Consider the following 13,788-nt stretch of genomic DNA (forward strand, 5'->3'; position numbering starts at 1 on the left):
TATGTATCTTGTATTCTTTTCTTGGCTAATCTGTTTCCCAACCTCAAAAAAATAAAAAACTTACTTCTTTGTTCAGGAGGTGATAAGGAAGAGGGAGATGATGGCCAAGATCTTAGGAGAACGGAATCGGACAGTGGTCTGAAAAAGGTAAATTTTTTTTTAGGACCTTCAAAGACTATCTGAGACCTTCTCAGCACTTCCCTCTGAATTCACAATCTTTGAAATTCATCCACTTGGATGCCTGACCTGCTGCTTTTATTCCCTACTTAAGAGGAAAACGCATTTTTAAGCCTACAGTGCAATTAAGAGTTCCCACATTGCTGGCCCGTGGCCTCTCTGGCCTAGAGCTTCATGTTTACATCCACAGCCCGACCAGGGCCCTGGCAGGACCAGTTTCACCAAGGGGTTTATTTGAATCCCCAAACGGACCTGACCTCTTTACAAGGCTTGCGTGTCGGCTCAGCCTCGAGTCTCTGTCACGCTGCATCGAGAGGCAGCAGCAGAGCAGGGTGAACGTGGGACACCACAGTGCATCCTAGACACATGTTAGCTATGGTTCCTGCCTCAGGATCTTTGTGTTTCTAAAATGCGCGTTTTTTGTTTTATAGGGTGGAAATGCTAACCTGGCATTTATACTTAAAAGAAACAATGAGGTAAGGATGTTGTGAGCTATTGAAGAGTATGATTTTATTATAATTGCTAGGTTAGGGGTGCTCATTTTTGTTTTGCTGGTATAAACAGGCCGATTCCTGGCAGCGCTCTGCACACTTCACGATGCGGCTGTCGGGTCCTGCCCTGCCCCTGGCCCAGGGCGTGACCTGGGCACCATGTCGCAGCATTGCCTGCTGACATGGGCTCTGTTTCTCTGCCCTGGAGAGACCTCCTGCTTTCTCTGGACACTGGCTGGGAAGCCCCCTCGTTGGTGCCTCCGGTCTAAGCCCACTGAGTACAGTTTGTAGCCTCCTTTCCTGTGGCAAATTACCTCGTGGGGAGCTTTGCGCAGTCATTTCTTATCCCACAGGGACTCAGGTTCAGCTTTCTTCCTTGAGCCCTGCTTTTCACGTAACGTGTGTTGCTCAAAAAGTGGCCTTGGTGTCCTGCTTGTTAGAGGTCAGACTCTGGTTCACGTCTTTTCCACCCTCCTTGAGCTCAGGCCCGCTGATCCTGCAGGCAGCTGCACTGGTTTCCCTGGCCTTGACTTCCTGTTTCTGTCTCAGGAAGAGTCCTCGAGGTTACTGTCCTCCCCAGATGTGTTTCCTCTGCATGGCGGGTCTATGTGTCAGCGACTGGAATTCCACACACAACAGTGGCCTTTTGGGGGTGTGCCTCTGGGGATGTTCTGTGTGTTTCTTCTTGCTTTCTACCTATACCCTAAATTCATGAGAAGCGTTGTTTTCAAATTTTAAACTAATGGAACCTTTCCTTTTTTTCTTCGGAAACACAGAGGGATATTGTTTGCTGTTTGTTGGCATGGAAGCCCAAACACTGTGGTGTCCTGAAGGGAGGCTCTTCCGTATTTGCCCTTAAATAAGACAGACCTGTTCTTGAACAAACTGTTGCTCTTGGGGTCTGCTGCTTGAAATTTAGCTCGGTGCTGATTTTTCCATTTGGCAACTTCTGCCTCTGTATCTAGTGAGAAGAGTCAGGTAAAAAGACAGTACAGGACCAGTGTTTTCCAGGCATTTCAGCCTGGATTACATGCCTCAGAAACCCAGCCGGAGTCAGCTGCTCTTCTGTGACCTCTCTCTTCTCCTTTCATGAAGAATAGGCTTAAATGATGGATGAAAAATATTCTTAGATATGCTTACGCCTGAGAATTACTTTTTTTGTGTTTTAAGTATTATAAAAAGAGTACATATTCATGGTAGAAAACCTGAAAACTGTCCCACAATGTAAAAAAATTAAAATAGGGAACTGTAATCCCACCATTGAGAAATAACTAGGGTTAAATGTTCAGTGCTTCTCTTTCCAGCCTTTTGTACATAACATGTGTCTAAGTTCGTGTGAGTGCGGATAGTGTGAAAATAGTGGTACATGGCCTGTGTCACTGCTCCCTAGGGCTTCCTATCCTGAAACTTTTCTCCTGTCACACGTTAGAAGCATTTCCCGAGAACAGTTATTCAGACATGCTCAGTCACAGCGGCCTATGGTGACGTCGTATACCGTACCCTGTGTACGCTCTCCAGTGGTGATTCTTTCTCTGCTGCTTTGCTCCTCATGTGATGCAGCCAGGGCTCCTTGTCTAGGCGTGCGCTCTGCTCCCGAGAGCGGGTATGCAGAGTGCAGCCCTGCCGTCGGCCGCCAGGCCATCGCCTTCACCGGCATCGGGGATTTTCATTTTTCAGTTGACGTTTTGTTGATGTGATATGTTCAGGTGGTATCTCTTTATTTGGCATTTGTTTGATTTCCAATAAAGCTTAATCATTTTTAATACATTATATAGTTGGCCATTTGTAGTTGTTCTTTTGTAAATTGCCGGTTTGCATTCCTGGCCTGTTTTCCTATGAGAGTATTCATTTCTTATTGATCTATGAGAGCTTCTTTAAATCAGATGTTTTTTGTTTGACTTTCTGTTCAGCATGTCCATTTTGCCTTTTAATTGTACATTTTACATAGTGGAAGTTGAAGGTTGTATGGGGCTTCTTCCACTGCTTCTGCCTTTGAAAAGCATTCTGTTTCAAGGGCAGGAAGACATTCTCCTGTGTTCTCATAGCTCTTTTATGGTTCTTTTATTAATACTTGGCATTTTAATCTATTGGAATGTTTTTCTAGTGTGAGCCAGGATTCAAACTCAATTTTTTACAACAATCTAGCCAATTTCCTCAGAACATTTCATTGAATATTCTTCCCCGTTGATTTAGAAATGATCCTTCTATCATATACTAAACTCTTACGATTTGCTTCAGGGCTTTCTCTTCTGTTTGATGGGTATGTACGTCATTTTTGTGCTGGTCATTTTAAATAATTGGAGCTTTCTTTATAATACTGTGTGCTGATGTCCCTCCTACACACAGTTATTTTTTTGGTCTTGTTTTGTTTTTCTTGGCTAATTCTACCTCCTTACTCTCTTCGGTGCTTTCAGCTTGAAAATATTTTGTTCCCGTGCAAGCACCTTGCTGTGTGTGAGGAGGTTACCTGGTCAGGTGACTAACGGGTGGTGGGTGTGAGGCTCGGCACTGACAAGATGTGTCCCTGTATCCCTTCCACAGCAGGTCGTGCAGAGCATCGTCCATCTCCACGAACTCCTTAGTGCTTTGCAGGTACGTGCCCTTCTCGCTTCCCTCTTTGCTTCTTTCTTTCCACAGAAACGGTAAAGCGGGTATGTTGGCCTGGATTTTGAGCTCATAGGTTGCTTGTGGGTAATCGGGGCCCTTGGTCTAGGGAAGACGGGCTCTTGTGATGAGAAGTGTCATAGGACGCAGTGTTTAGGGTGCCATCTGCCCTCAGACTGGAGCTGATGGACAGCTGGTGGACAGCATTTCTGTGGTGGCCATGCCCCAGAGGCGCCAGTGTGCCCTTGGGCCATTATGTCACTCCAGAGAGGCTTCAGTAGGACTAGGAGTTTCCCTGTGCCATTTCTCTCTGTGGTATTTGGGTAGCAGGGCCCGCTCCCAACAGCTGCTCTTTACACTTCCCGGGAACGTCTTTTAGTTCTGCTCGCTTTCATTCTTCAAGATCTAACCAATCCCATCCTGTGTGCTCCCACCTCCAAAACACACCCCTCCCTACCCTAGGTGATGCCAGTGCCCACAGATAGCACGTGATCAAGTCTGACAAAACACCGAGTTCCTGCACCGTTGATGTTCCTGTTTGATAACTGCCCATGGTTCTCCTGGAGTGTTTTTCCCAGACCAGTTTCAAAATGACAGCAGAGTGTACTCTGTCTAATAACTAGTGCCCCAGAGGACCATGTCAGGATGACGGGAAGCAGGAAACTCATTCTCTTCCCTGCCAGAGGTGCATCTGTCTCCCCCTGGTGTCTCCCGCAGGGCGTAGTGTTGCAGCAGGACAGCTACATTGAGGACCAGAAGCTGCTGCTGGCCGAGAGGGCACTCACCCGGAGCTTGTCCCGTCCCAGCTCGCTCATCGAGCAGGAGAAGCAGCGCAGCCTGGAGAAGCAGCGCCAGGACCTGGCCAACCTCCAGAAGCAGCAGGCGCAGCACCTGGAGGAGAAGCGCAGGCGGGAGCGCGAGTGGGAGGCCCGGGAGCGGGCGCTGCAGGAGCGCGAGGCCCGGCTGGCCCAGCGCGAGGAGGAGGTGCAGCGGGGGCAGCAGGACCTGGAGAGGGACCGGGAGGAGCTCCAGCAGAAGAAGGGCGCCTACCAGTATGACCTGGAGAGGCTGCGCGCGGCCCAGAAACAGCTTGAGAGGGAGCAGGAGCAGCTGAAACGGGACACAGAGTGGCTCAGCCAGAGGCAGGTGGACCGTGACGCCTGTCAGGTGAGAGAGCCCAGAGCAGAAGGGGTTTGCTGTACCCCTCGCTGACTCAATGCAGAGCCCTCCGTGTACTGAGAGCACCAGGAGGAAGTAAGCTGAGACGCAGAGTCCGTTTCTGTAGAGTAGCTTTAACACTAAAAGGGGCAGGTGAGGAAGTGTGTCTCTTTCTCGTTTTTTTCATCTCCAAGAGGTTGATGAGGACCGTGGAAATGCTGAGGACTTGGTCAGGAAGGTGACAGACACTAGGGGGTGACTGACGCTCACTCCCACAGCATGTCTGAGACAATTTCGGGGACAGTCTCTCTGCCCTGAGCCACATGAGAAACGAGAATCCCCCTCCCGTCCCGCCCCGCGAGGAACCTGCAGCTGATGGGGGGAAACGCAGCACTGATCAGGGGCCACACAGTGCCTATGAGCCCCAGGCGGCAGCAAACGGCTCTGATACGTGAATTACAGAAAGGACAGGTGGTGGGGTCAGGGACGTCAGTTACAGGGCGGAGCCCATCCCCAGGAGGGAGCCAGCTGCTCTTCCGTGAGGGGACACTTCTCCATGGGGGTGCGGGTGAAGACTTGCTGCTTCTGTGGCTGCCACTCCCGTGGGGAGGAGGCTTTTCCCTCTGTGGCACGCTGACTCCCATGTTTCTTTCCTGAGACTCTGGCGGTTTGGGGACACAGACATTCATGGCAGATGAAAAGCCTCAGCACCCAGGTTGCCTGTCTAGATACTCACATCATATTGTCATCTGATTGATTGGCTGACCTGGGACCATGAAAGAAAATTAAACTGACATCTGCAGCAGAGGCAGTTTTGCTGTCCACCGAGGTCATCTGTGGCTTGTGTGGTGGGAGCAGCCAGTGGCTCTGCACTGCCCCTCGTGGCACGGGGCAGGCTCCTCCCCGCCAGGCGAGTCGGCAGGGCACCCACGGGCCCGAGACCGCGCGCAGCAGGCTGGTTGTCTTCCTCTCGCGTTAGCTTTGGTTTACCTATCTTCTAAGCTGAACAGGCCTCTCGAACCTCTTAGCCCCAAAATAGATACTTACATCCCTGTGTAAATCAGGTTTCAAGTCAGCAGCTCCCCTGTTTCTTCAGAGGGTGGGAGGTCTTTTTTAAGTTGCCTCACCCAGGGTCCTGTTAATTTTTTACGATGCCAACATTAAGCACATGTAGTAAAAATAGTAATGGTGTGAAAGGTGATGTTTTTAATGCTTTCATAGATACTGCTTGGGGGAGGGCATGAAGGAGTTCGGAATCTTTTCATATCGAGGACCTTGGAGTCCAGGGAGGCGAGTCGTGCCAGCCAACCCACCAGCTGCCCCGGCCAGCGCCCGCCCAGCGGGCCCTGGGCCCCACAGCCTGTCAGTAACCCCTTCTCGTGTTCATGTGCAGGTCTCACATCAACACACCAAGCTGCTGAAGATCCCATCTTTCTTCCCCACCCCTGAGGAGCCCCCCTTGCCATCTGTACCTTCAATAGCCAAGCCAGGGTTGTTGGACTCAGAACTCTCAGTGTCCCCCAAAAGGAACAGCATTTGTCGGACACACAAAGATAAGGGGCCTTTTCACATACTGAGTTCCACCAGCCAGACCAGCAAAGTCTCAGAGGGTCCGAGCCAGACCCTGGCGCCTGCCTCCTCCTCTACACGCTTGTTTGGGTTGGCAAAACAGAAGGACAAGAAGGAGAAAAAGAAGAAGAACAAAGGAGACCGCTCCCAGCCCCGCGGTGAGTCACACGCCTGTCTCCCTGTGCCCGCCTTGTCCTGGATTCTGAGGAGGGGAGTAGATGTTCTTGGCACGGGACAGGTTAGCAAAAGGGGCTGTTCAGGTGCAGAAACACTAAACTGCCTTACTTGTCACCAAACCCACTTGTCCTGCCACAAAGAACTGAGGCACTAATTCAGCAAGTGTCTCAGAGCGCCCTCGGTGCGGCACATGCATGCGGAGTAGAGGGCGGGCTTCATTTTCAGGCATTTATTATCTGATTAAGGAATGCAAACCCTCCTAAAGGGAGCAATTTCAGTCTTCCCTACCTGCCTTTGTTCACCTAGTCCAGTCGTTGATAACAGTAACTTGCACTTAGTGAGCTTTCCCAAGGTCCCATGGATTCCTTGAAGGGACTGTTGGTAGGAGGCGGGGCTGACTTCAAGCCAGACCAGGAGCCTGAAGGTCAGAGAGTAGCTGGTGTGCCTGCCCTCATGGAGCTTGGGACTGACCACTAAACCAGGCATCTCCCTGCTCCCCGTCCCCTAAATGATTGCGTGCTCCGTCCACATGAGGTCAAAGAGAAGTTTGTTTGCTGGCTTGTTTATGAGTAGGGAGTGCAGTGCCTCCGCAGAGAGGGAGCAGTGGGGAGTGAAGGACTTCACCAGCCTCTTTTACAGAACCAGTCAGGAGCCCATGGGCGGGCAGCAGATGACCCACCAGCCCGTTGTCTGTGCGCCCCGGAAGGCTTGTGTTCAGGGAGGAAAAGAGGGAGTCCCGCTTCTTCTGACTTGCTTTTCCCTTCTCGGTTTCCCTGTTTCCAGACGGCCCTGCATCCGAGGTGCCCACAGAGGGTGAAGAGATCTTCTGCTGACCCTATTCCTCTGCTGGCAGCGTCACCAGCCCCGCCTTCCTGCGTCCCTGTGTGCCTGCTCTCTCACGTTGATATCCTGCTCTTCAGGCATCTACTGCTCTGCACTGCCCCAGGCCGGGGACCGAGGAATGAGTGGTCCTGAGCGTCAGGGTGGGTAAGGAGGGCCGGCCTTACCCACCTAGGCAACTGCCAGCAACTCCCAGGTTGGGACCGGCCTTGTGATGGTGTTACCCTGAGAATAGTGTCCCCAGGAGTCCAGGCGATCGTTTTGGGCATGTTAGGAATTCCTAAAAGAGTGTTTCCAGATGAGGTGTGAATGCTGGCTGCCTTTCATTTGGGGACACAACTGAAAATTGGACAACGGACAGTGTGGACTCTGTGTGCACGCACATGCGGTCGCCGTCTGCACGGACGCGTAGGGCACAGCAGAACCGTGCACCTTCTGTCGCAGACGCTCTGTGCAGGTGGCATACAGGCGGTCGGCCTCTCACATGCCAGGCCTCCGAGGCAGTGTCGTCCCTCCAGATCACCCCTGTGGACATGTGTTCCTCATTTCATTTCAGAAGGGATGACAGACATTTGTGAAGACCAGTGAGAATAGACCTGATGTGTTTCAAAAGGATGTGATCTGCACCACCTTGGTTTTGATATTTCAGTCAGTCTCTAGCAATTTCATTAGTCAGTTCTGGAAAAAATTCTGCACTGGCCTTCCAAGATGTTTGCCCACATATTCCGGGTCCAGATGAAGTAGAGAGGGCTCCTCACTGTTACCCCTGCAGTGTGACACTTTTTGGTTGTCACTGACCACTCAGAAGTGGCCACAGCCTCCTGGCAGTATTCTTGAGACCTCATGGTGGCTCCCCAAGAGCAGCTGTTCCTGCCTGGCCCTCCCTGTGAGAGACAGCGGCCCCCTGGACGCGCCACCAACAGGGGATACCTGCTTCCCCTCAGGGAGCTTGTCTCTGCCCCTGTACTAGGACAGCTGGCCAAGAAGTAGGATCAGTGAAGGTGGTAGCACCCACGTAGTGGTTTCCACCGGTACAGGCGAGAGAAGAGCCGGTCCTGGTGTCTTGCAAAGGTTCTCATTCTGCGTCAGGAAGCCTTGGCAAAATTTAATTTCCTAAAAATTTTTTTTAAATCTAAAGGTTTGTTGGTTATTGTACTCTGGCCTTTGGAGATTACTCACATGCTGCCTGTGTTTTATATTCTTTTTCCTTCACCTTCTGTGTTTGGATCTGTGTTGTCAGCTTGTCATCAGCTGGTAGGTGCAGGTTGGTTCGTGGGTCACATTTCCCTCTGAGGCCCCACACACCTGCCACGCTGGTGGCTCCCAGGAGGGGAGACTGGGAAATTCTGTGCTTTACACGTGGCCTTCGATCCCTGCTTTCCACCCCTTAGGAGTTGGGTCTTTGACCATACTTTTTAAAAAACAAAATCTGTAACTTGGTGCTTGTTGATGAATTGCAAGCTGGCCTTGCAGATGGAGATATTTATCTTTCAGTTTATTTGAAAGAGGTCTGGTTTAAAATTGTTAGATTTGTTTTATTTATTGTGTGTGTCTGTGTGTGTGTGTGAGAGAGAGAGAGAGAGAGAGAAAGAGAGAGAGATGAGGGTGAACATACTATCCCAACGGTTTCAACTATCTGACCACTGTGGAGAAGGAACAGCAGACCAGCTGCCTACTCTTCAGTGTCTGTCAAAGTGCCTTGAAGGCTAGAAAGAAATTAAGATTGGGGAAGGGGTCCCTTGCCTTCCCTCCTTGCCACCCCACCTCAGTCTTTGATCAAGGGATGTCTTCTTGCTTGAGAGTTAAGAAGCTTGCCACCTATGAGGGACATTTGCCTTTTTTTTGTCATAGGAGATTTCTTACCTTTCAGTAATAGACTTTAGGGGGAAAAAACAAACTGATTTTTCTCTTGGAACCATGATATACCCCTCCCCCACCACTCCACCCAAAGACCCTAAACAGCAAAAGCTACCTTGCTTCCTTCTACCAGTCCCCACAGCTCCAGGTTACAGCCATGCCTGTCCTGGCTTTCCTAGGAGCTGCGTGAAGCTCAGTTGTCTGTCCTTGTCACTTGCTGGAGGTAGCCCTGTGGCTTCCTGTTGCACAGAGAGAAGCGCTCTGCTAGAAAGGGTCCGGCAAACGAAGACCCACGTTCCTCCTCCTCTGGGTGGATGTGGGCCAGACCACCTGTGCTCTGGGCTGGGAACAGGAGGGGCTTCGTGCCGAAGAGATTGGCTGTCATGTGTGCTCTTCACAGAAGCGCCGTGGACACTGAGCTCTGGACTAGGCTGCGCAGCTTGATTTCAGTTTCAGGCCCCCAGACCCAGATTTCTCCATCCTCTGTCATCTCGCCCCTTTGAAATGGAACTTGGGGCTTTTGCTGCTGTGCTTGTGCGTCTGACCTTGGGAGCTGCTGTGGTCAGTGAGGTAGAAGCCCTGTCTGGGTTTCTTCCCTGTGACAAGAGGTGGTCTTCTAGGGTGACTCAGATTCCGTTCCCTGTGATGCCCCCACCTGAGAAAGCTGTGCTTCTCCATCAAGCTCAAGAAATCAATGCCAAAAAACCAAGTTTAAGTTTTGGGGGGATGGAGGAAGACACCTCCCAGAGTCCTCAGATTTTTAAAACCTAGTAATTTCCTGGAAGAAAGTTGTGCCTTCTCTCAGTTATATCATCTCAGTAATTGTCATCCTGGTTGGGTGACATGCACTTTACATGCCATCAGCAGCTGGCTTCATTGTTGTATCAACTATGTCGACTGGTTTCTTCTTTGAACGTGGAGGGTTAAAAACATGCAAATTGCCATAATTCAACCTTTGCTAACATTCCATCCTCTACCCTCACAATAGCTATCTGAGGGCAAGAAATCTGTATCAAGACTTTTTTTGAAAAGGTACGAATCTTACCTTTTTTCCTCTTAAGGCTCAGGGTAATGCCACTGAAGTTGTCCCTTCACTGTCTGCTCTCTTTGTTACCTCCCCTGGTGTGAGCAGCAGTGAGCGCAAATGTGTGAGGGCCCTGGGGTTTGTTGGCCCTTTCTTGGGGTGGAGGGGAGATAGTGTGTAGGGGTTAATAAAATAGGCTGTGCCTGAAATAAAAAGTAGAACCATAATCATAGAGGCCAGAACTTGATCCAGAAGTTTCTGTTCAGAGAAGTGGTTTCTGTTTTATCCTTTTGTTTCTGAGGTTCTTTCTCTGTAGCTGGTTGGTTCTTCCCAAGGATTTTGGTATTGACATTGGAGCGGCTGTGTACTTTGGTGTTGATGGGTGGCCAGGTGTGCCCAGGGGACAGCCAGGCTCTGGAAGGGGTTTAGAGAGAGGGTCCTAGTGAGTGGGCTCCAGTGGCCATTAGGAGGATGGTCTGGAGGGGACAAAAGGGCATCAGACACCCCGCCACCCCATCCCTTGCAGTGCGGAGCCCAGGAATGCGCCTGTGCAGTACAGGGGTTGGCAGAGGTTGAGAGAGGTGTGCTGACCGATCGGGCCTCGGCCTGGCGCTGTTGCTGTAACTGACCCACCAAGACAAGGATGGGGACAAAGAGTTTGTTTCGGTTTGGTTCCTCTTTTTTCCTTCAATGTAGCGTAACATTCCTAGGTAACCAGAGTTTAGAACCTACTGCCTGCTGGCCAGGTTTTAAAATGAAAAGTATTTTAACGCTGCCATAAAAGGAAAAAACAAAACAAAACAAAGGCTTCTTTCCATGTCCTCCTCAACTAATTTGTCAAAAGATGACAGGCCTTGAATTATTTCTCCATCTCGCTAAGGTTTAAAGATGGGCAAACCCAAGTGGTTCAGGCCTCTCCTGCCGCAGTCCGCGCTGACCCGCTGCAGATGCCCAGCCTGAGCTGGCCTGTGCTGGGGCCTCCCTGCTGTGAGCTGGAGGGTCCGGCCCCCCGGCCTCTGTGCACCCCAGGTCTTCCCCCTGCTTGAACTCCCGACTTCGCAGCTGCCTGGCAGAAGGGCAGCGAGAGCACTCTGACAGGGACCCGCCCTGTGGTCACGGTTCAGCCTGTGGTTTCCTGTGTGTCGTGCACCTCATCGCCCCGTCAGTGGCGCGGGGAGACGCCAGGATGTGCAGGAGGGTGATTGCGTACACCTTATACCTCTGCTTTCGTTCATTGTTTTAGATGCTATGTGAGCATTTCTTACTTTTCATATGAGATTTCTCTTGAAACCATGTGCTAAATCCTATTAAATAAGAAGTGGTTAAAACCAAGATGCTGTATATTAATTTGTAATTATGTATAAAGTAAAGCAGTTTTAAACTGTAAAGATTTTGTTCCAATGTTTTTGGGAATTTTACCACAACATACTGGTGTTGTATTTTATTTATCTTCCTGTCTAGTTATTGGCTTCAGACTCTTGTAAAGTCCCCCTCGGCCCTTCCAAAAAAATAAATGTTCTTTAGGTGTTCACTGCGGCTGATGTGTTCCTGTCCGTGTGCGCTTCCTGGAGGGAGTCTCAGGATACTATGGGTTCTGGGTAAAAGGGGTAGCCCCTTCCCCAAAAACAAGAGCCTCCCCGCCCCATGAACCCTCTTTCTGTATTTGGGGACAGGAAGCAGGAGGAGATCCTGAAGCACTAAGTGTCTCCATGGGGACTCCCACTCTTCCTTACAGCTGGGACCCAAAACCCCCAGGGGCGCCAAGTGTTAGAACTCTTTCCAGTTAAGTCAATGTAGTAAAATGGTCCTTTGACATAGATTCTACGTTGTGAAAAGATGAATGTTAAATTGCCTTTTTTGCCAACTTTCATCACCCCACCCAACTCCCCACAGGGCAACTGCCACAACCTAATTCAGGAAGGAAAGCCGTACTGGCCTGGAGCGCGGCGGGGGCGGACTGCATCTGATCGCAGAATGCTGGGGGCTCCACCGGGGAATCGCCGAGACACACCCGAGGAGCTGCGCCTGCTCCTTTAACGGGCCCCTCAGTCCCCTGGACCCTGGGGATTGTGCCATATGGTGTCATGCAGAGGGGCCTGGGATCTTGGCATTGCCACTTGCAAGCTTGTCACCCAACAACGGAAAAGAAGAAAGTCCTGTCCTAGTGCCAAGTGTCTTCCCTTTCTCAGGGAACTTGGAAGTGCCCTGGTTTCTTAAAGAGTCTTCTAGCCTTGGCAATAGCTGCCTGCCTACAAGCCAGTGACACACTGCTCCCTTCTCACCCACTCACCGTCCCTGGCTGTCACTGCAGCTGCAGCAGCCCCCTGCCCTCCTGAACGTCCGTCCCACGGAGACGCCTCAGCAGAGCCAGGAGAGCGGTTCCCAAGGCCTCCCACGGTCCTTGGAGCTGAGCCAGGGTCAAGCTCTGTCTGGGAGGGAAGAGTGAGGAGGTTCCATCCTTCCAGAACAGCGGACGCACAAGGCGCTCCGGGCCGCGAGAATACTGGACAGCCATTCCACACTGGCCCCGCCTGCCCCCGAGGGAAACTGCTGTGCCCAGAGCCCCTGCAGCCTGGCCACTGAGCACCTGACATAAAAGCGGCATTTTTCTGCTTCCTGATCCCCATGCCCAAGGGAGAGCATGGTCTACAAACTGCCTTAGGCTGAGTTTTGCCGCAAAGGCTCTGTCCTGTTCGGGTAGGAAGTGTGGTAACGCCAGAGGACAGAAATCTGAGCCAGGAGCAAAGGAGAGGCCAGCGAGGCCAGAAGAGAGCTTGCCGGGGGAGGAGGAAACGTGGCACACAGGTTTTGTTTTTGCCTCAGGAACAGTAACAAGCAGAACCGAGGTTGGCTGAGCTACAGGGCCTCTGAAATGAGATTGGGAGCTCCCGTCGCTGGGAGACCAGTCACCTCATCCCTGGGCAGTCTTGGGTCTCGTCAGTGAGAAGGATGCTTAGGCAATTGCTTTTTCCTTAAAATTGCCCCCATTTGTTCAGCGGCCTCTGGTAACCTAGAGGATGGTGAGGCACCCTGCCACCTTGTGGGTATCCTGGGAGGAGGTGCAGTGGGAAAGGGAGCCGGGCTTCAGAGGAGTCCTGTGCACCCCGGGTTCAGGGAATGTGGGTTGCAGGGCCCTCCTGGCCTCCCCACCCCCACCCAAGTCTCCAGTGGCATTTGGTGTCCACGTTACAGCCTGGCCCGTCCCCAGGCTCTCTGGCCTCCTTTCATATGCTAATTGTTGCTCTGCACAGCTAGAAATAGTCCCCACTGAGGCTGGGGCTGCTCCTCCCTCCTGGCGCCTTTGTGAAACTTTCCCTCTCTGGGAAACTGGATCTGGGTGGGGGGTGGGGGGGAGGCGCTGAGGGGAGAGGGCCCAGGAAGGCCTCCGTGGGAGAGCTGACTGCGGGGAGAGGACTGACACACTGGCTCCTGGGAACAGACCAGCTGAAAGCCAGGCCTGCTTTGTTCTCCCTCCCTAGTTGCCCTTCCCTTAGAGGGTCCCTCAACTTCCCACCCCACCCCCAGCTTCAGAGTTGGAGCTGGACAGTTGCCTGGACAACCTCCCTTCTACCCAGCCTTGCTGCGTCTGTGTCCAAAGGAGGGGACGCTGGCCACCTGAGACATGCTCCCTGGCCCTACGGGAGCCCAGCTGTGGTGAAGAGCTTGGGAGTGTGCCAAGGGGGTCCCACTCCGAGAGGGGGCTGCGGACAAAGGCTGGAGACCACTGGATGCAGTCAGCCTCTCAAAAACTCAGTCAGGAAGCAAAAGCAAGTTTCTTAAGTCAGACTGCACTTTCCAAGTAGGAACTGAGGTTCCCTGATCGCAGTAACCATGTCCACGGGGTGGCTCATGACATGGGAACCTAGGCCGAGGGAGGAGACGGAAGCACGC

The 13,788-nt window shown here is 51.7% G+C and overlaps 1 protein-coding gene across 11 annotated transcripts in view; it reads left to right on the plus strand.

Annotated features, from left to right (window-relative positions):
- Nucleotides 1-11,426, plus strand: part of AKAP13 (A-kinase anchoring protein 13) — a 219,017-nt gene extending 207,591 nt beyond the window's left edge. For all 11 annotated transcript variants that reach the window (XM_054585240.1, XM_054585250.1, XM_054585258.1 and 8 more), the window contains 6 exons: nt 77-147; nt 609-653; nt 3,210-3,260; nt 3,990-4,439; nt 5,824-6,157; nt 6,960-11,426. In XM_054585240.1, the coding sequence (XP_054441215.1) occupies nt 77-147; nt 609-653; nt 3,210-3,260; nt 3,990-4,439; nt 5,824-6,157; nt 6,960-7,009 (1,001 nt within the window). In that variant the 3' untranslated portion in view covers nt 7,010-11,426. The remainder of the gene's footprint in view (nt 1-76; nt 148-608; nt 654-3,209; nt 3,261-3,989; nt 4,440-5,823; nt 6,158-6,959) is intronic.
- Nucleotides 11,427-13,788: the final 2,362 nt, after the last annotated feature.

This window comes from Pteronotus mesoamericanus, unplaced genomic scaffold, assembly GCF_021234165.1.
Source record: "Pteronotus mesoamericanus isolate MK-2021 breed Mesoamerican mustached bat unplaced genomic scaffold, CSHL_Meso_final contig_1205, whole genome shotgun sequence".
Taxonomy (NCBI): Eukaryota; Metazoa; Chordata; class Mammalia; order Chiroptera; family Mormoopidae; genus Pteronotus; species Pteronotus mesoamericanus.